At 34.8% G+C, this 22,651-nt stretch overlaps 1 protein-coding gene across 3 annotated transcripts in view; it reads left to right on the top strand.

The window, feature by feature from the left end:
* Positions 1-21,156, top strand: part of LOC125679405 (V-type proton ATPase catalytic subunit A-like) — a 26,078-nt gene extending 4,922 nt beyond the window's left edge. For 2 of the 3 annotated variants that reach the window (XM_056153973.1, XM_056153974.1), the window contains exons 2-15: positions 1,003-1,096; positions 8,433-8,561; positions 9,127-9,216; positions 9,956-10,080; positions 10,605-10,742; positions 11,220-11,371; positions 11,658-11,817; positions 12,166-12,274; positions 12,913-13,150; positions 13,494-13,701; positions 13,963-14,022; positions 14,145-14,239; positions 17,327-17,498; positions 19,248-21,156. In XM_056153973.1, coding sequence (XP_056009948.1) covers positions 1,003-1,096; positions 8,433-8,561; positions 9,127-9,216; positions 9,956-10,080; positions 10,605-10,742; positions 11,220-11,371; positions 11,658-11,817; positions 12,166-12,274; positions 12,913-13,150; positions 13,494-13,701; positions 13,963-14,022; positions 14,145-14,239; positions 17,327-17,498; positions 19,248-19,340 — 1,863 coding nt within the window. In that variant the 3' untranslated portion in view covers positions 19,341-21,156. The remainder of the gene's footprint in view (positions 1-1,002; positions 1,097-8,432; positions 8,562-9,126; positions 9,217-9,955; positions 10,081-10,604; positions 10,743-11,219; positions 11,372-11,657; positions 11,818-12,165; positions 12,275-12,912; positions 13,151-13,493; positions 13,702-13,962; positions 14,023-14,144; positions 14,240-17,326; positions 17,499-19,247) is intronic. The other variant, XM_056153975.1, reaches the window with a different exon arrangement.
* The last annotated feature ends 1,495 nt before the right edge of the window (positions 21,157-22,651 follow it).

The following is a 22,651-nucleotide window of genomic DNA, read 5'->3' as shown; positions in this document are numbered from 1 at the left end:
AAAAAGTCTAGTCTGCAATAATCATCCGTCAAATCTATGTTGTCTAATGCCTCTCAAATGGGAAAAATCGGTAGGGGGGCTAGTATGGCACGCCATATTCATATTTATTCCTCTATAAAGTTATCGTATATGATTTATGAGATATCTTCTATTTTTGATAAAGATAACTAATAAATTTTATATGATATATCATACAATTTACACCTTGATATATCTCATAATATATATATAAGATATCTTATAAACTATGTAAGATATCTCATGAACTTTATAAGATGTCTTGTACATGTATATTAATATAAAACAAGATATCTGATATAGTTTATGAGATATCTAATAAGAAATAAAAGATCTCTTATAAATTGAATTTGATAAGATATTTCATAAAACATATAAGATATCTTATTATTTGTTTTCTAAGATATCCCATAAACTTTATAAGATATCTTATATCATTTTATAAGATGTCTCAAAATGAATCCTGGTCTTCTCCCTTTTACATTTCATCCTGATCACGGCACCAAATAGTAGTCTTTTTTATAGATGAAATATGGGGAAATATTAGCTGAATATTTAAGGAGAACTTTCAACTGATTGTTACACATATGAGATTGATCACTGTTCGTTATCTTCACCTTGCATAGAAGTTGCGATGGCTTAATTAGGATTTAATCATTAGGATAGTTTTAATACTGAGGTAGTTTTCTCTCTTTGGTAGTGATTTGTTGGAGAGAAAGTCTGATTCTAATTCCTTTCCCAGATCTAGATTTTTCGAAAAGTGACAGTTCAATGGTTTTGTCCACTGAAAAGTCCTTCAGACCTATAGGAAGTGAGAATTATGTTTCATTTTTCAGACTGATAGATTTAGGGTTTGCGCATGAATGGATGCAGTGCAGAACGATGATGTCCATTTTGTCTTTGTTAAGGAAAATGTGGAACAGCCATGGTTTAGTTGATACAGACTGACCTAGGACTAGAAATACATTTATTTCATATTTGCAGGCTGGTGGATTAGAAAGAACTCGTAGATTGCCCAAGATCCAAGATGCTGATAAAGAGTCCATGTTTGGTTATGTACATGCAGTGTCAGGACCTTGTAAGTCAAAAGTAGAGACTGAAGTGGATCAGAAATAAAGTTTGATATTCTGAATCAGGACCCCCCTTCCATAGATTTATTTCGGGGAAGGGGGCATATTGTTTTGTACCTGACTGTCTACCTTAAGGTACATGATTTGTCCAGCTAACTCCTTCAGGACCTATAGATTTTAAGCTAGAACCTTTATGATGTACTAAGGTAGTACATTGATCAGGGTTTGATTTTCTTGAAATTTTGTCATTTTTGGACTGTGATATTAGTATTGATATTCACATTTTCTTTTACTTTCTCTTAAATTTGAAAAAATATCGTTTTTGAAAAACATTGAAACAAAATATCCTACGTCATGGAATGCATGGGTATCAGATATACTGTCTTCTATACACAACCACCGTAATCCTGTACTTCAATATCAGTGTGTATTAAATCTAGATTGTTTTGTGCACTTTGTGCAATCTGACCACTATCATGTTTGTATAGTTTATTATACATGTGTAGTATGTGTTTACATTTAAAAAACGCTTTATTTCAATACATCTGAAGTATGGTGAATTTTGTTTTTTTGGTGTTTTTTTTTTTAATGTGAACAAAAAAGACGAAGACATGCATGTGTATGCATGTTCATTTTAGGTAATGAAATTATTAGTATAATGATTTTGCTAATATGACATTTACGTTGCTGTCACATGGTGTGATTTACTGGTACTGACTAAAACCCGGTCTCGGTCCCGGTCTTCGGTCTCGGTCCCGTGACTAAAACCCGGTCTTCGGTCCCCGTCCCAGATTTTTTTATTCGATAAAAACAGAATACATCAGAATATTTTGACCCCAATTTCTCGTTAATTTAGATATGACATATCATGCCTGCATTCTGATAGTTGATTGATAATATTATTGTCGTTTTTCGTAAAATAATATGTGAAAACTCCGGAACCGGTGGGACCGAGAAGGAAAAACAGTGCTAAAAGTCGGTCCCGGTCTCGATATTTTTTATTTTTCTAAATAGCCGCTTTAATTATTCTACCTTTTTATTAAAAAATATGAGAGTGTTATATTCAATGACATTCCTTTGTATGCACATGTATGTTTCTGATTTATTGTATGTTTGTGTTTTATTCCAATTTTCCTTTTTATGTCAAAATCGAACTCAACTACGTGATTTTTTTCTCCCAAATGAACGCGTTACATTACATTTTCATAAAAAGATAAGGATGTAGAAGAGAAATAATATATATGTAACACCTGACCACACGATTGATAAAATTTTTAAATTCAATGTTGGTGTATTCCGAACCGGGTCTCTGTATATGTACATGTATACGCGGGTTACTGTTTTCTCTCTCTCTCTCTCTCTCTCTCTCTCTCTCTCTCTCTCTCTCTCTCTCTCTCTCTCTCTCTCTCTCTCTCTCATTTACGAGTGTATCGTGAGAATCGCATTAATTTGTTAAATAATGATGTTATATTAGTTGTTTTGATCAGGGAAGAAAAGCCTCTATGTAAATATTAAAATAATACAAAGTAGAGTGCATGTGCAAAATATGAGTCCAGAATGTACAATGTATGAAGTACTTTAAAAATTATGTTCATTAGTGAAATGAAGAAAAACCCAAACCAAATATTGTCCTTAAATTTTATTATAATTATTGAAACATGATGAATAATTGTTGTTGATAGCGAAACAAAATTAATGTGCACTCTTGTCAACAACCCCCTCCCCCCGCCCATTTCCAGAAAGATTCTGAATACAAGAATGATGCTTTTGAAAAGCAAATGTTATACCCCCGTAATCGGATATTCGGGGCGCATTTATATATTTTTTGGTCCATCCGTCTGTTTGTCAGCAAAAACTTGAACCTTCGGCATAACTTTTGAATGCATGTTGATACAGTTTTCATATTTCACATGTGTACTCCTTGTGACAAGACCTTTCTTTATATGCAATTCTTCACCTTTCAAATGTGACCTACTTTTGAAAATCTTTAACCTTAGTCATAACTTTTGAATGGTTAGTAAAAATACACGAAGGTATAAAATGCTTCATGCAGGCATACTTTTCTTGATGCGCTAACAGTAGGCCTATATGTATTTTCAAAACTGAAATTTATTTCTTAAATGAATTTACATGTATGTCTTGCATATTTATTAATGTAGATTTCATTGTTTGTAAATTTGTGAGTTTATGTCAAATTTATGCACTTTGAAATATAAGATATTTTGAAATAGGAAACTAACAGTTTTTGTGCAGCATAATTAATACATATATGTTTGTACATATACGTATATAGCTATTCACAATAAATATAGTTACCACATAATATTACAGTAAAAACATATACGATAGATTGTTTGAAGATCATCTAAACTCAGAGGGTATCTTCTGAATAAGTACACAGAATCTGACATTTTTGGTGAGCATGTGCTCTATGTATGACACACTTTTATAGATACTATAAATATATTAGGTGGATTTTTTTAAAGCATTGTATCTAAAAGAACCACAACTGAAAAAAATAAAATAAAACCAAGTATCAAATAAGAAAGGAAGAAATATTTTAGAGTTATTATTTATTGGTTATATACAAATACATGTAAAATATATACCCATATAAAGAGATCGGGTTCGGAATACAAAACATGAATCTCTTTGAAAACTGATTTTGACAAGAATAGAAGAAATAAAATAAATGAACAAATAAACTAACTGTAAATTACAAACAAATACACAAGGATAAGTACATTTATGTTATTTCCCTTCTACATCCTTATCTTCTTATGAAAATGTAGTGTAACGCGATCATTTGGGACAAAATGTAACGTACATGTACATGTATAGTTGAGTTCGATTCTGACATAAATATAAAGAATATTGGAATAAAAAACCTACACACACAATAAATCAGAAATATATGTATACAAAGGGATGCCATTGAGTATCACGTCCTTATCTTTTTTATGAAAAGGTAGATTAAAGCAGCTATTGAGGGAAAATGTCGAGACCGGGACCGGCTTTTAGCATTGTTTTTATTTCTCGGTCCCACCGGTCCCGGAGTTTTCACATATTATTTTACGAAAGAAGAAAATAATATGATCAATTTACTATCAGAATGCAGGCATGAGATATCATACCTAAGTTATTGAGAAATGGGGCTCAAATATCCTGATATATTCTGTTTGCATCGAATAAAAGTATCTGGGACCGGGACCGAAGACCGGGTTTTAGTCACGGGACCAAGACCGGGTTTTAGTCAGTACCTGATTTACTGCAATAGTTTTTAGGTGAGAAATTCAGAGAGAGAGAAAAGAACACATTTACTGCCCAAGGTGTACGATACACCTTTGAGAAAGTATCTAGACTTTGAGAAAGCATTTACTGTTTAACTTGTATGAACTTGATTCATCCAGGATATGCAGAATAACCTATTTAGTATAACATTTACAGACTTACGAAAGTGTTTTTTTTTTTTTTTTTTTTTTTTTTTTTTTTTTAAATATTTATTTAGATTTTGTTTTGCATACAGGTACGTGTGCGTGGAACGTCAAATTGACATAAACTCAAATAATTGAAAATATCTTTAATTATTTGAAGATATCATCAATTCATTTGATGTATCTTCAAATAATGATATCTTCAATTCTGAATTATTGCGCACATTAATTGAAATGTTGATAGTATTAATTATTATGCTGAATTGATCAATGCTGTACACAATTGAATTGTTGCTGTCTTGAAATGAATTAATTGATATCAGCAATTGAATTGATGAGCGCCACAATTCAATTGAAGAGAGCATTTCATTTAGTGTGTGCAGCAATTACATAATGTTATTGCATGCAATAATTGAATTGTTCTCTTTTTAATGTATATAAATTCAATTAATGCACACAATAATTGAGTTATTGCTCTTTTCATAATTAGAGATATATAGCTTTAATTCAACATTAATGATCTCTTTCATTGAATTGTACCATTCACAGTACTATCTTTCGTTTGTATGGAATTTGTTGTGCAGAAGGGCGTGGCTGTCGAGTTGCGCAGCGACGAAACTGACACGCTCCTCTATACAAAAAATTTCATACAAACTAAGAAAAGTACTGTAAATGCCTTTGTGTCATGAATACTCATAGCGTCAATGCAAAATTGCACGCGGTGTGACATCAGAAGTCAAGGGGTTGTCAAAAGTTAGAATCGCTACATTCGACATGGAGATCGGTGAATTTGAGTTTTTAGAGTTTCAAATGATTCGGATGATATTACGTTATTTCATGCGTGGTAATGACAAATTATTAAGCGCGGATGAGGGATTGGGCACAATAAGTATTTCGCAAATATTAGCTACATGTACATTTCAATACAATACGTGTATTTTGTTGAGAACCATTGCCATTGTATACCGTGGGAATCCGGGTTAGAATAGGTCCTCAGTACCCCCTTGCTTATCGTAAGAGGCGACTAAATGGGGGCGGTCCTTCGGATGAGACCGCAAAAAACGAGGTCCCGTGTCACAGCAGGCCGGTGTGGCACGATAAAGATCCCTCCCTACTCAAAGGCCGTAAGCCCTTCACCGACAATGGTGCAGTCTCCATATGAGTGAAACATTCTCGAGAGGGACGTTAAACAATATACAGTCAATCAATCATTGCCATTGTAGTACAGAATCAATACATGTACATGTATTCATATTGATATATGAGTGACGGATTGAGAGCTACTCTTTTTTTCGGAAATCCTGGATCTACCACTGTGAGTGTTAATTGATCACATCAATTATGCTTTATTCATTTATACATGTATGCTGCATTTCTTATGTTTTATCATTGAATAATGTTACAAAATTGTTGTTTTACAGCTAGTGTTCATAGTTTGTAAGTTGTAGTACGATTCTGTGGAAATTATTGTACAGCTATGATCCGCTCCCTGGAAGTTATTAGATGTTGGATTTCTGTCTGGTTTAAAGTCAAAGGGAAAAGTACCGCACCATGACACAGTTGAATTGATACTTGACAGCATCATTTACAGTATTTGAGTTTATGTTAATTTTGTGGTCCATAGGTGTGAAAGATCACAGGTGCTTGTGGACAGGACTTCCGGTACCCCCCTTCTTTTATTTTTAAATGTTCAATTCCTTGGGTATTTCGGACGTATTTTTGATAAAATATGTAACTTCAGAGTTTATCTATTTCAATGGAATACACAAATCTCGCATAGAAACCGTTTTTAAAAATGTCATATCACCGATCATAATATATGAACAAGGTGTGCAACTCAGCCAGCGACATGTTGAAAAAATCTACACCTCGCTGAGAAATCCTATCGAAAAAACACCAATAATGCATATACAAACTGAAAAGAACGGTCATTCTAAATCTACTGATGATTGGTGGATTAAATGCATCGCTATTTGGTGCGCAATAACTACTTCACACCGCTCAATTTCATCGTTTTAACCTCGCCACTTCTCATTTCTGACTATAACGAACGGAAGTTGTAATGCTGAAATATTTCTGTCGCAACCAACTATTTTTAGAACGAGAAAACCCGGGACGAGGTCTTCCGAATACCATTAGCTACACGAAAAGGAAAGAGAATACCGATCAAAATATTTCAAATCGGTTGTGGAAAGACTTTAAAGACATGCACACTTACACATTATTGGAACCATACCACTTTTAATATATCCAAATATACTATCATTGTAAACTCTTAACCCTATACGATATGATTTGGATCATAATGGTGTTGACACAATGCCCCCCCCCCCCCCCCCCCCCCGAATAACCTACATGAGTTGACTTTATTGTGTTTGCAAGACATTGCTGATAAGCAGTAGAGAGTTTCAACCAAAAAGTCGAATCATGTATGTTCTTCGGAGAAGGGTGGGGGCCTGAACCCCTGTGATTAGGTCATACTGAACAGATCGATGTTTGATTATAATTATCTAAAATGATATTGGGAGTGGGGTAGGGGTTAAAGTCTTTCCACAACCGATTTGAAATATTTTGATCGGTATTCTCTTTCCTTTTCGTGTAGCTAATGGTATTCGGAAGACCTCGTCCCGGGTTTTCTCGTTCTAAAAATAGTTGGCTGCGACAGAAATATTTCAGCATTACAACTTCCGTTCGTTATAGTCAGAAATGAGAAGTGACGAGGTTAAAACGATGAAATTGAGCGGTGTGAAGTAGTTATTGCGCACCAAATAGCGATGCATTTAATCCACCAATCATCAGTAGATTTAGAATGACCGTTCTTTTCAGTTGGTATATGCATTATTGGTGTTTTTTCGATAGGATTTCTCAGCGAGGTGTAGATTTTTTCAACATGTCGCTGGCTGAGTTGCACACCTTGTTCATATATTATGATCGGTGATATGACATTTTTAAAAACGGTTTCTATGCGAGATTTGTGTATTCCATTGAAATAGATAAACTCTGAAGTTACATATTTTATCAAAAATACGTCCGAAATACCCAAGGAATTGAACATTTAAAAATAAAAGAAGGGGGGTACCGGAAGTCCTGTCCACAAGCACCTGTGCTTGTTCATATATTATGATCGGTGATATGACATTTTTAAAAACGGTTTCTATGCGAGATTTGTGTATTCCATTGAAATAGATAAACTCTGAAGTTACATATTTTATCAAAAATACGTCCGAAATACCCAAGGAATTGAACATTTAAAAATAAAAGAAGGGGGGTACCGGAAGTCCTGTCCACAAGCACCTGTGTGAAAGATACATGATATATAATCCAGAAATGAATATAGAAAAGTCCACACAAGTAGCATAAACGGTTTATGTATTTTTTTTTCTACAATGATTGCTACCTTCATCACTGGATGAAACAACAAAGAAAGACATTTTATTGTTTATATTTCAATTTTTATGCATTTTATAAAATGTAAACTAGATTTGAGTACTAAAATATATGGTTGATCCATTCGTTGCATTAAACGGAACAGCCAATGCAATGGACCCTGATGACGCTCCATATTTGATAATGATTACACAGACAGTTGGTACTAAAAAAAACCCGGATCGAACTAGTTTGCAACAAACATGCATTCATTGTATGATGAAAGTAATGCCAATTTCAAAAGAAAATAAGATAAAAGATTCACTGTATGTAAATATACGCGTGCATATGTGTGTGTGTGATCTTATAAATGACCCCCCCCCCCTAAAAACATCAAGAAGAAATATGGTACATGTAATGTTAAAATGATTACCCCCCACCCACCCACATGCATACTACCTTCAAATATTTGAAAGCATGCATTAGAGGTACTGGTGTGTGTGTATGTGGTATTTTAATTGAATTGAATTTGTTTCCTTTTCAGTGGTCACTGCACAGCAGATGGCTGGGGCTGCTATGTACGAGTTAGTGCGTGTAGGTCACTCAGAATTGGTGGGCGAAATTATCCGAGTGGAGGGTGACATTGCTACCATCCAAGTATACGAGGATACATGTATCTTTTTGAAAAGTTTTTAATACAAGAAAACCAGTAACAGTTTTATTCTCTTGCAACAATTAAGTTACAGAGGACATAGTAACTTGCTCATATGTGTTTACACGAGTATATGCATTTGGACAATGTTGTCGACACCTTGTACAGAGAACCATTCAGATTTAGGAGACAGGAAAATACCTACATTGTACTAGTATTGATATCTGATCCAAAGTCATAATACAAGTACCGTAAAACATGCTTAGAGCGAAGTGCTGGGGATGAGCAATTTTGATTCATTATCAATGTAATTTGCTATATCCTGTAAGTTAATAATATGTTTTTAAACTACAGGGAATGACAATCACTTCACTGTAAGCATGAATTCATTATAAGTGTGTTCGCAGTAACTGTCTTTTACTGTATTGATTAAGTAAATGTGTGGGAATGCTTCGCTTTGTGATACCATTATTGCTTTCACCTTTAATGAGGTGAAGATGATACTTCAGACACACAACAGAAGTGCACTGTACAGAAAAATTCCCATGACTGTGTAGTTTTGTTAATTTTCCTTAAATGTGTTCAGCTGGTGTGACTGTTGGTGACCCAGTATTGAGGACGGGTAAACCTTTATCTGTAGAACTGGGGCCTGGTATAATGGGCTCCATCTTTGATGGTAAGTACCACTGACTGTACACATTATCAGAAAGTACATCAAGATACTGTTAAACTCGTCTAATCCGGACACGGTGAGTACCACTGACTCTACACAATGTCAGACAGTATATCAATATACTGTGAATACTTGTCTAATCCGGACATGATGAGTACCACTGACTCTACACAATGTCAGACAGTACATCAAGATACTGTGAATATTTGTCTAATCCGGACACCGTGAGTACCACTGACTCTACACAATATCGGATGGTACATCGAGATACTGTGAATACTTGTCTAATCCGGACATGTTTGGTAAAGGATGAAATCTTCAAATTGGATAACATCCAGTATATAGAGAAATTGTACGGCTTGAATTCAAAGTTTTACTATGAAATATGTACGTGTATACAGTTTTCACAACATATCGGAATACACAAAATCCCGGTAAGATAAAATTCACTGTACATGTAATTGTATTGGGAAAGAAAGACTGCAGAAACTTGAGAAAGTTGGAATTTATCTATTTGAGATATGGACTATATATGTACATGAACATTGCATTTGAAGAGTGAATGACAAATAAGATTTTTTGAACAAAACCTTTTGAATGTGAATGATTTTAGTTTGGGCACATGGAACATAAACATACATGTATATCATTTTATCTAATAGTAAAAGAATTAATTTTAGAATGTAGATGGTGATAAAAGTGAAGAAATGCAGTTTGTTAATGAGTTGATATATAATTTCAGGTATTCAGCGTCCTCTAGAAGAAATTAACAAACTGACACAGAGTATCTACATTCCAAAAGGTATCAACACACCAGCTCTGGACAGGCAGAAGAAATGGGAGTTTGAACCATATGGAAGCATCAGAGTAAGCCCCAGAGATAGTGTGTAAAACCAGGGCTACATAGATCTCTTTAAATTGGAATTTCATTTCATAGTCCATTAAGACTGTTCCCTGCACGTACACGATAATGATCAGTCTCTGTTCATCTTTTCTTTCCTCCCCACCTGTTCTTTTCTTTGATACATAGCCATTATGTAGCATGGAAATAGGAAACATAAAACTGCTGCGAAAATAAAGCTTTATAGCTAAACAGTTTTCCAATCGAGTAGCGACAAATCAAAAGAAATAAAGGAGCGGATTTTAATCAGATTGAACAGTATTCCTCCAATAAAGCTGTAAACAGTATTCCTCCAATAAAGCTGTAAACAGTATTCCTCCAATAAAGCTGTATACAGTATTCCTCCAATAAAGCTGTATGCAGTATTCCTCCAATAAATCTGTATACAGTACATGTATTCCTCAGGTAATCTTAGCAATATAGAATTTCCTCTCCCTTTGATACAGGTTTCAGAATTTAATTTAAATCTATATGCATTTTCTGATGGCAGGTTGGCAGTCACGTGACAGGAGGTGATATGTATGGTATGGTGTATGAGAACATTCTGGTCAAACACAAAATCATGCTTCCCCCTAAAGCTAGAGGCACAGTGACCTGGGTTGCTGACCCTGGCGAGTACGATGTCAATGTAAGTATTACACTAATATCATCAATAAAATGTGTAGATTGTGAAGGAAAGTATATGTATAAACAGTACTTGATTCTAAATACATTACTGTGTACATTTATCACAGAGAAAGAGAAGGTTTACTGTAGACGTATTACGTTTGGTTGTGTATTCTATATGATTAGTGTCCTTCATGAAAAGCAGCTACCGTTAAATTAAGTACATTGCTAAAATGTTTTACGCATATATATTTCTATAATGCACATTTAGAAAGCGCTAAATCAAGTGTACGTTAACTTGTTGAAAAATTAATTTCTAACAAATATCCTACACGCTAAATACCATAAATTTACAGTACATAGGAAATACATATTGCCCTATCTTTCTGTGTAATTTCCATGAAATATGTTAAAATTACAGAGTAGATGAACATATACATAACTTAGATGTTACATTTTCTTTCTCTATGTGTGAGTACAATTCTTGTGATATTTTTAGGACATTGTGTTGGAGACTGAGTTTGATGGGGAGAAGTCCAAGTACACTATGTTACAAGTCTGGCCAGTCAGACAGCTGAGACCAGTGACTGAGAAACTCGCCGGAAACCACCCACTGCTCACCGGACAGAGAGTGCTCGATGCACTGTTCCCGTAAGTTGTTATTTATCATCAACAATTTCTCTATTAGATAGTATGAAGTTTCCAGTTTCAATCATTAAAAAACTCAACATATTTTCTCTCAAAGGGCACTATAACACAGAGAAAGTTGTTCAAAATTATCTTTCAGTGAAACAATTTGATTTAATGTTTTAGTGAGATTCCTTAACAAAAACGAAATGGAAGCTTTCAGTCAGTGCAAATGCTTTGATTGTAAAATATATAAACTTATTTTGGTATCTACTACATTCTGTTTGACTGATGGAAAGCTTTTTTTCAGCTGTGTACAGGGTGGAACCACTGCGATCCCTGGGGCTTTCGGCTGTGGTAAGACTGTGATATTACAGTCCTTGTGCAAGTACTCCAACAGTGACGTCATTGTCGGCGTTAGTCGTGAACGTGAAAATGAAATATCTTCAGTATTGAGAGCTTTCCAAGAGGTATGAATCACCTTTTCCATTGTTTACAAGTCTTGGAAATTTGGTGTATTTTCACCAATTTGTTTGAAAATGGTCCATGGTCTGATAGTTTAAATGACACCAGATTCAATTAATTAAAGATGGACTAGATTGGACACAATTTAGAGTACAGTAAAACATGTTTATGATGAAGTGCTGGGGATAAACAATTTTGATTCGTTTTAAATGTAATTCATTAAAATCATTGAGTTTATAATGTATTAAAACTACACAAGGAATCAAAATCATTTCACAGTAAGCATAAATTCATTATATGTATATGCATATTTGCTGTGTTTACTGTAAATTGTGATTTTCTGTCCATTGTAGTTGACGATGGAAGTTGATGGTAAACCCGAGAGTTTCATGAAGAGAACGGCATTGGTTGCCGACACCTCCAACATGCCTGTGGCTGCCAAAGAGGTCGCCATCTACACCGGTAGGGAACAATAATAAAAAATTTCCGCGTTTCGAAGTATAGCGGAAAAATATTGTATAAACGGGTTTTTAGTCATGTGATGTATGTTATTCGTGGACTGATAATTTTCAGCCAATGAAAATGCTTGTGATGCATAGTGTTCGATTGTGTGTATGAGGTGGTCATTCTCTAGCCGCCTTTCGAGCTGTGAACTCAAGTTTTTTTTATTTTCATTATAATGAAAATGTGCTGAAATAGGATTTGGAGTAATATAGGATGCCCAGTTTTCAGAGTTTTTTGGTCCCAAAATTCAAGGGGTCATCTCTGTTTTCCCCCTGGGTTTCGTATATTACATCATTTTTCCCCCCATAGAATATTCGAGAATAATTGTGAAGATGAATTTTGCACAATGTATAGACACTTATGTTTGAATATGAATTATAAATGGATGTCATATATTAATACAATGTAAATAGTCGGCGTCTAATAACTACGGCGGGCTGTCGGCAAAATATTTAATTTTGTTTTTGTCATCAGATATGGAAATATAGTGGATACATGACCAATTGTAGAGACACACTATACAATGATAATCGGATATTGATTCGATAAGCCACTGAGCATTAATAAAGGTTTGAAGTTGATTGTTTTGCTTTTAGGTATTACATTGTCCGAGTATTTCCGTGATATGGGTTACAACGTATCGATGATGGCTGACTTTAGTTCTCGATGGGCCAAGGATCTGGAAGAAATTTCTGGTCGTCTGGTTAAAAAGCCTTCTAAAGCTGGTTATCCTGTCTACCTTTCATCTCGTATGGCTTCCTTCTATGAACGTGCTGGTCGTGTTAAGTGTATAGGAAATCCACAGAGAGAGGGCAGCGTCAGCATTGTGGGAGCGTGAGTGATGACTGTTTCTTCACTTATTGCAGATTCTTATTTCAATCTGAGTTCTTAATTTGTGGACATCAAATCGCGTGATCATGAATTTGCGAGTGGTCTATTGATCCAGAGTTTTAACATGTATTACAGCAATATAAAAATAAAAGCGAGTAATTATATTTCGTGCGTGGTGCATCTTCCGAAATTACGCGTTAATAAATCTCGCGTATATTTAGGAATCTACGGTATACATGTATAACAGTTGTCTTGGTTATTCAGATCGTGGTTTTCAAATGAATTGATCTATTGAAATGGAAAGTTATTATGGTATGTGTTATGGCGGTTCTTGTGTATATTGCAGTCTATCGCCCCCCGGTGGTGACTTCTCAGATCCTATAACCTCTGTAATCCTGGGTATTGTACAGGTGTTCTGGGGTCTGGAGAAGAAGTTGTCTCAGAGAAAGCACTTTCCAGCCATTAACTGGCTCATTTCCTACAGCAAGTACACACGAGCTTTGGAGGAATTCTACGACAAAAGCTTCCCAGAGTTCACTCCCCTCAGAACAAAGGTTTGGATTAATCCTACCGTATACGTATTTAGAAAAACAATGTCACCTTGTGGATAACAAACCTAATGGTTTAAAAACACTTTCTCTTCCTCGTTGATCTTAATCATTTTATCTATGAAATCATCAAATTAATTTATCAGACCTGAATACTTCTGATGTTTCTTCTCGCACGCGCGCACACCACACACACACACACACACACACACACACACACACTTAAAATGGAAGATATGGACAGTCACTATATTGTTTTTCTTGTAGTGCAAAGAAATTCTACAGGAAGAGGAAGATCTGTCTGAAATTGTACAGCAGGTTGGCAAGGTAAGTGATATAGGCCATTCAGTGATTAGAGGTCATTTAGTGATGAAGATATTTTGTAGACAGTTGTCTAAGCACAGTAATACACAAGTCCTTGGTTTTAATCAGGTTTTACATTATTACAGGAATCACTGGCTGAGACAGACAAGATCACACTGGAAGTGGCCAAGGTCATCAAGGACGATTTCCTGCAACAGAATGGGTACACACCTTATGACAGGTAAGATTGCCACCTTATCAATTACCTGTTTATGTTTCTATAGTTCATGATTATGATTATGTCGGCTTCTGTAGATAATACTGTTAGTTCATGTAGTGATTGACTACTGTAAATAATGCTGTCAGTTCATTTAGTGATTGGCTACTACACATCTGTAATGTAAAAACTTATACGGTACCAATTTTGATGCACCAGATGCGCATTTCGACAAATAATGTCTCTTCAGTGATGCTCAATCGAAATGTTTGAAATCCGAAATAACAATGAAGTTTTAGAGCTATTATAGCCAAAAACAGCCTGCCAAAAAAGTGGAGTCAAATTTGTCTAAGGATAAGAGCTATGCATGAGGGAGATAATCCTTAATTTTGAAATGTAAATAATGCTGTCAGTTCATTTAGTGATTGACTACTCTAGATAATGCTGTCAGTTCATTTAGTGATTGACTACTGTAGATAATGCTGTCAGTTCATTTAGTGATTGGCTACTGTAGATAATGCTGTCAGTTCATTTAATGATTGACTACTGTAGATAATGCTGTCAGTTCATTTAGTGATTGGCTACTGTAGATAATGCTGACAGTTCATTTAGTGATTGGCTACTATACTTCTGTATATAATGCTGTCAGTTCATTTAGTGATTGACCACTGTAGATAATGCTGTCAGTTCATTTAGTGATTGGCTACTGTAGATAATGCTGACAGTTCATTTAGTGATTGACCACTGTAGATAATGCTGTCAGTTCATTTAGTGATTGATTACTGTATATAATGCTGTCAGTTCATTTAGTGATTGACTACTGTAGATAATGCTGTCAGTTCATTTAGTGATTGATTACTGTATATAATGCTGTCAGTTCATTTAGTGATTGACCACTGTAGATAATGCTGTCAGTTCATTTAGTGATTTGCTACTGTAGATAATGCTGTCAGTTCATTTAGTGATTGACTACTGTAGATAATGCTGTCAGTTCATTTAGTGATTGGCTACTGTAGATAATGCTGACAGTTCATTTAGTGATTGGCTACTACACTTCTGTATATAATGTTGTCAGTTCATTTAGTGATTGACCACTGTAGATAATGCTGTCAGTTCATTTAGTGATTGATTACTGTATATAATGCTGTCAGTTCATTTAGTGATTGACCACTGTAGATAATGCTGTCAGTTCATTTAGTGATTGGCTACTGTAGATAATGCTGTCAGTTCATTTAGTGATTGACCACTGTAGATAATGCTGTCAGTTCATTTAGTGATTGACTACTGTAGATAATACTGTCAGTTCATTTAGTGATTGGCTACTATAGATAATGCTGTCAGTTCATTTAGTGATTGACTACTGTAGATAATGCTGTCAGTTCATATAGCGATTGACTACTACACTTCTATAAATATTGCTGTCAGTTCATTTAGTGATTGACTACTGTATATAATGCTGTCAGTTCATTTAGTGATTGATCACTGTAGATAATGCTGTCCGTTCATTTAGTGATTGACTACTACACTTCTGTAAATAATGCTGTCAGTTCATTTAATGATTGACTATTGTAGATAATGCTGTCAGTTCCTTTAGTGATTGACTACTACACTTCTGTATATAATGCTGTCAGTTCATCTAGTGATTGGCTACTACATTTTTATATATAATGCTGTCAGTTCATTTAGTGATTGACTATTGTAGATAATGCTGTCAGTTCATTTAGTGATTGACTACTACACTTCTGTAAATAATGCTGTCAGTTCATTTAATGATTGACTATTGTAGATAATGCTGTCAGTTCCTTTAGTGATTGACTACTACACTTCTGTAAATAATACTGTCAGTTCATTTAGTGATTGACTATTGTAGATAATGCTGCCAGTTCATTTAGTGATTGACTACTATAGATGATGCTGTCAGTTCATTTAGTGATTGACTACTGTAGATAATGTTGTCAGTTCATTTAGTGATTGACTACTACACTTCTGTATATAATGCTGTCAGTTCATTTAGTGATGGACTACTGTAGATAATACTGTCAGTTCATTTAGTGATTGACTACTATAGATGATGCTGTCAGTTCATTTAGTCTTCTGTAAATAATGCTGTCAGTTCATGTAGTTCTGTTAGTTATTTATAACACTGATATATATACTTATACATAAATTGAGTCACTGAATTATAATGTCCAAAAATCTCTCTACCTAAATTGTGAATTTCCTTGCTCCTCATATGGGTCAGGGGTTCAGGCCCTTGGCCAGGGCCAATATGGCCACATAGTAAACATGTATAAACATTTTGTTTTTTCTTCTCTACTTTCACAGTCATGGGAGATTAAGTAAATGCATGGTTATGATGTTCATAATGTCCTCTTAAATTGTGAAATTCACGGCCCATGGGTCAGCGGTTCAGGCGTTTGAGGGGGAGGGGTGTCAAAATGATTTGTGTGCTTCACACTTCCCCTTTTCTGTGATTGAATAGGAATTTTGAAAGATCATAAACATGTGCACAAAAGACTCCACATTGAAGCAAATATGAGGTTCCCTGTATGGGCTATGATACTCAGGTGACTGTTAAGGCCCATGGGCCTCTTGTTAAAAGACATAGACTGGGTTTTTTTGCCTTGATCATTTTCTATTGACGAATTTTTCGGCATCTGGTCATGCATGTACTTGCGTATTTGACAGCAATATTATAATTCCATTAAGTAATCCACCAAATTAAATTAAGTGTGTATCTATTTCTTTTATGAAAATATTTCTTCTTGAAAATAGAAGCTTTAATTTTTCTTAGAGATAATACAAACACAGGTATATCGAATTTTGCTTTTTTTTTTTTTTTTTGTGGCTTCCCCCCCCCCCCCCCCCCCATACAAATACATGTACACTTGCATGTACATGCAGAACAGGTCAGTTTTATACCGAAATCATTGTAATCGAATTACGAATTCACTATAAACGTTCAGCGAGTTACGCTTCTCACGAATTTTAAAAAATGTTCGCAGAAATTCTCTATATCAGAGTTTTACTGTAGTTGGAAATGAAAATTTTAATACCCATGTACTATATTCTGCATATAACGAATTTCATTATGATAATCATTTGCTACAGGTTCTGCCCCTTCTATAAGACAGTGGGAATGTTGAAGAACATCATTGCCTTTTATGGTATGGCTAAACACGCTGTAGAAAGTACAGCACAGAGCGAGAACAAAATCACATGGGCCATCATCAGGGACCAAATGAACGACATCATCTACAGACTCAGCAGCATGAAATTCAAGGTATGAAAAGCTCCAGAAAAGACAAATCTAACATCTCTTATAGCTACACAGGGATCTAACAACATCATATTGAAGGTCATGTTCTAGTGACCTCAGGTATAATGTAATGAATAATCAGAGTGTTTTGTATGGCCAATCAGAGCATAGATGGCTAACATCATTAAAAAAAATCAGGGTTTATTTTTGCTTTTTACGTTTATAGTCTGCATCCGTCTTCATCTGTCGTCCGTCATGCATTAACAATTGAACTTTTTAGACTTCTTCCTGATAACTACTTTTCAAATTTGGTATGAAGTATCTCAGGGACAAGGGGGTATAAATTATAAAATTCAGGATTCATACACTCCTGGAGCTTTGGGGGCGGGACAAAAACCTGTCAAAAATTTACCAAGTTTCAAAACTCTTCTTCTCTACAATTGCACCTGTGTAACAAAAACTAAATGCATAGTGATGTAGAGCAGGTAGGCCTGTACCAAAATTGTAAATTTCGTGATCTCCGGGGTAGGTGTTCTGACTCAGGGACGGGGCCAAACTTGGTATATGGTATTTATGTGTAAAACATTTGAATGATATCTTCTTTAATGCTACTGATACTAAATGGATATCTAAAAGGAGTAGGTAGTCGTTTACTAAAATTGTAAATTTCATGGCCATAGGGGGTAAGGGTTTGGTTCCAGGGTAGCTGCAATAATGTAGCCCTTTCGGCAGAGGGTTAACTACAATTCCATAGGATCTTCGTAATGGTGCAAAATATTTTTATGAATAATAACTTGTAATAAACTCCGTGTATTTGTGTCCAATATCATTTATACCAAAAAGAGTACCAACGTTGTGCTTGGGCATGTCTAATAAGATGTTTTCCATTAAATATTACGTACAACATTCAATTTTTTTCATCTGCTACGCCATGCTTGTTATCGCGAGATCTCGACTAGTTGGATCTATATTGACAATCAGCGCGAAAATATAGTTACTCGACAAAGAAAGCATTTTCAAATTAATGGCAGAAAAAAATTGACACTCTGCTGCTCGTTTTTTTTAATTTGATATCAAATTTAAACCCTTTCAATATCAACGAAATCGTTTTCTCCTCCGTACTCGTCCATTGATGTAAACACTACCTTATATGGGTATATGCAAATAACTTGACAACCGGAAGTCGAAACTTTATTACGTCAAACATGGCACACAAATATTAATCGAGAAATTGGAAGATTTCGAAATTGTTAAGAACGGTAGAACAGAGCCTCACAAATCGTAAGTGCAGGTTGTAAATTTATACATTGACTAAGAAACATAAAATATAATTTTATTTACGTAAAGAAAGCCAGCAATTTACGTTTAGAATGATCAAAAATGTTGCGGGAGTGGAATCACTCCTGCATCTGCACATTACGGAGATCCTAAGGAGTTGTGGCCCTTCCCACAACACCCCCCACCCCCCACAATCGAAGAGGGCTACATGATGGCAGCTAAATCCTGGGTGGAGCAATTTAAGCAAGTCCGGGGTGTTCCGTTGATTGATTGATAAAGGTCATAACCTTGGATTACTAGAACTTGACTCTCAGTAGAGACCTCATATTGGATCTACATGTCACTTTTTTGATTACGTTGTAAAAATAAAATGAAGTACATGGTACACTGTACACATATGTTTGAAATAATTAATCATGTATTCCACTCCAATAATTTCTTCCCAGGACCTTAATTAATATACCAGTCCCACTGAAGTCATAACTATTTTTTCAGGATCCAGTCAAAGATGGCGAGAAGAAGATTAAGCAAGATTATGATGATTTACATGAAGAAATGCAGACAGCATTCAGAAATCTTGAAAACTGAGTAACATTAATAGCTCAATAAGTTATTACGGGCTGCCAAGAGGTTGGTCGTTATTTGATATACATTCAAAGATTTACCCTGTGTTTCTGCGGGGTGAAAACGTCTTTTGTGGAATTTGTTAAAAAATATTTTTGATGTATAAGGAATTTCTGTTCCATCTGACTAACGTTCAAATTAAATATCAGTAGTGCTCAGTAATGTTAAATAGATATTCATCGTGTATTCAAACGTCACGATAATTTTATATACACAATCCTGTGCCTAACAAACCCACATGGCACAACAGAGTGGGCACTAGGTCAATGTAGATTCAAAACTGTCTCCGTCTATAAAATTTTGTTTGCTTTATAGCGATGAACAAGGCAGAAATGATTACTGAGTTAATTTACCTATCCAATCAAATAATAATGAAAGTAAGAAGTCTATGTTATTAACAACTTCTTTTTCTAGATGTTTAGAATTTGTAAACAACCATTCGGAAGTGATCGAAGTGGGTTTTTTTTTTTATCCTTATAACAGTGTGGATCGGGATCGGACTTTTGCGTCCCATTTGACGCTGCGTCAATGTTTTCTTGTGGTCAGCGTTTACAATTTTTTTTTTTAAAGTGTGTCTGTGTCTTGTGTCACAGTGTGCAAAAATTGTCCCCATTCGTTTTGTATGAAATAGAACATGAGGATACCTTCGCTATGAAAACTTAGAATTATTGTATGATGTTACTACCAGGCCAAAAGTTTTTAAACGGTCTCTATGTTCTGTATCTGCATAAACGTCATAAAAGGTTAAAACCTATTTATACCAAAGTGAATGATTTTTGTACAACTTCAGTTGAAAACGAAACAGATGTTTTATTTTTCATGTTGAGAGATCGTTTGCATAATATCAATGATCTTCATTGGAAACCTGTCGAAAATTTATGGCTGAATGAAATTTTTTTGATTCCTCTCTTTCTCCAGAACAATGCATAGCCATTAGAATTGACTTATTGCAAAGTAAGGGACAGTATAGACCCCAATGTGATTTTTAGTTCGAAATAATGTATGCGTTTTTCATGCACCTAGCAAGGAGGAAAATTCTAGGAAAAGTTTTATACCATAGACCTCTGAATTTCGTGTTGTTGATAAGGAAGGAAATGTATTGGTCAATGATATTCCAACTTCTTCTACAGAACAAAAAAGTATTACCGAACTTGTTTCACCGGACTTGGTTGAATTTGCATCTCCATTTTTTTTTTAGCTAGATGGTCTAACCCAAAGGCCCTAGCTCTCAAAAAAAAAAAAAAACAAACAAAAAAACAAAAAAAAAACAACAAAAAAAAACAAAAAACTACGCTAAATATTTGATTTCACGTTGGCACTCCTTATCTTAGAATGCTTATGATCAATTGTCCCGTTGATTAGAATTTTAGTTTACACAATTTATTCTCGTTAGTAGGATTGTGAGGTAGTTCCCTTGCAAAGTCGATATTTACCAAAATCTATTTGGGCTTGTCAACACCGCTTTCCGATGATGGAAATCGCCCCATCTTTGGCACTTTTTAGAACTTGGCAATTAATTTTTTTTTTCAATTATTTACTGTCAAAGCATTGTCGTCATATTTATTGAATTGTCTTTTATTTGTCTGATTTCTTAATTTGTTTAACACAGATGCATCTCTATGTCTATATGTTATCTTAGCATTGTCATCATATTTATTGTATTGTTTTTTATTTGTCGGATTTGGTTAACACATCCTTTTGTATATATGTGAAAATACTCTTGTCCTTTATTTCCTCAATAAATGACCATTCTAGTTCCTGAAAAAGTTGTTATGAGTCTTTCATAGAATGGAGCAATACCTGACAAAGTTGTTATGATTCTTTCATAGAATGGAGCAATATTTGTGCCAAACATGTGCACCCTATCAGCTATACATAAACGTATTTACGGAAAACTTGTGAAGCTATACTTCTAAATTAACAAATTTTGCCATTAAACTCCGAAACGCTTGCCCCAGAGTGACTGTTTGCACCTTTAATAGTGTTTCATATGTAAGGTGAAGTCCGTATAAGCTACAACAGAATCTCACTTGATCAGTAGATATCGTAAAATTAATTAAAAACCTACTTTCGTTTTCGATAAACTATCCTGAAATAGCAAAAATGAGAGTAGAGTGGTGGATACGCTTTGGCGGATCTAAGCCGGATCTAAGCCAGTTAATACGATATGAAGAAATCCGTACGCGTTCTTTATCTCTTACAGAAGAAAAAAAAAGTATTATAATTGTTGAATAAACAAAATATGCCAGTTCGTTCCTTCAATCCGTGATTTAGTCTTGAATCAGCTTATGGAAATTTCCAGAACGAGGCAATTTCAAGATTCTCGTGCCGAAAAAAACAACCCGAGATGTTACGATTGGTTTACATGATCAGCATAAAATTGTGTTGGTGTTTAGTGTTAGTTATACTTATGATAGTTTTGACTAGGCCAATATTTATCATTTAATGAATATTTACAATTTTATTACTTATTTATATAGACTGTACACTTCACTCAACAATGCCCCCCCCCCTTTCCCGAGATGTACAAACACATGGATAAACACAAAAAAGTTTTTATTTTAGTTGAACATCTTTGGTGATGACACGTATTTTGAAAGTAAGTAATAAGTCTAAAACTGTCCAATATGTCAGATATCGAATGGTCCAGGACTGTTAAGGAGGTTTGCGTCTTATAACTTTCAAGTTAAAACATTTTACCGAAAGGTTTTACACTACCTGACCGTGACAATGTCCAAGAAATCAGGCCACTGTTTACAATATAGCAGTTTTTCTGTTTGTCATTCATATAGTGAATTATGTTTTCAATTATGGAGTTTGCCATGAAGAAACCACGTGTATTCATAATTCTAACCTTAACTTAATGTTCGCCGGTCTTAAATGTTTGAGCCTGCACCCGTCTCGGGAGTCGAAGGAAAACAAAAAATGACTAATTTTTTCACTATATATTTTCAAAATATGTCGTACAAAAAATTAAATGATGACTCGTTCATGAGGACGACAACATTTGTAAGGTATTTCTTAAAATATAAAGAAATAAACTCAATTCTAATTAGGTAATGGTTAACGTTGACCTTTCCATGTGAAAATGCTAGATAATATGCAATATTAGACCATTGGATATAATGTACTGTGAGAGCCTATTCTGTAAATTTCAGAGGTAGATCTAGTAGGGAGTTGCAGCCCATCCTCTCTTTTGATTGAGCATTTAAAAAAATCATAATGCATCCCTCTCCCTTAAAGCTGTATGGTCCGAATTACAATATTTTTTCCCA

The sequence above is a fragment of the Ostrea edulis genome, chromosome 2 (assembly GCF_947568905.1).
Source record: "Ostrea edulis chromosome 2, xbOstEdul1.1, whole genome shotgun sequence".
NCBI classification, from domain to species: domain Eukaryota; kingdom Metazoa; phylum Mollusca; class Bivalvia; order Ostreida; family Ostreidae; genus Ostrea; species Ostrea edulis.
This window is presented reverse-complemented; position numbering and strand designations above follow the sequence as displayed.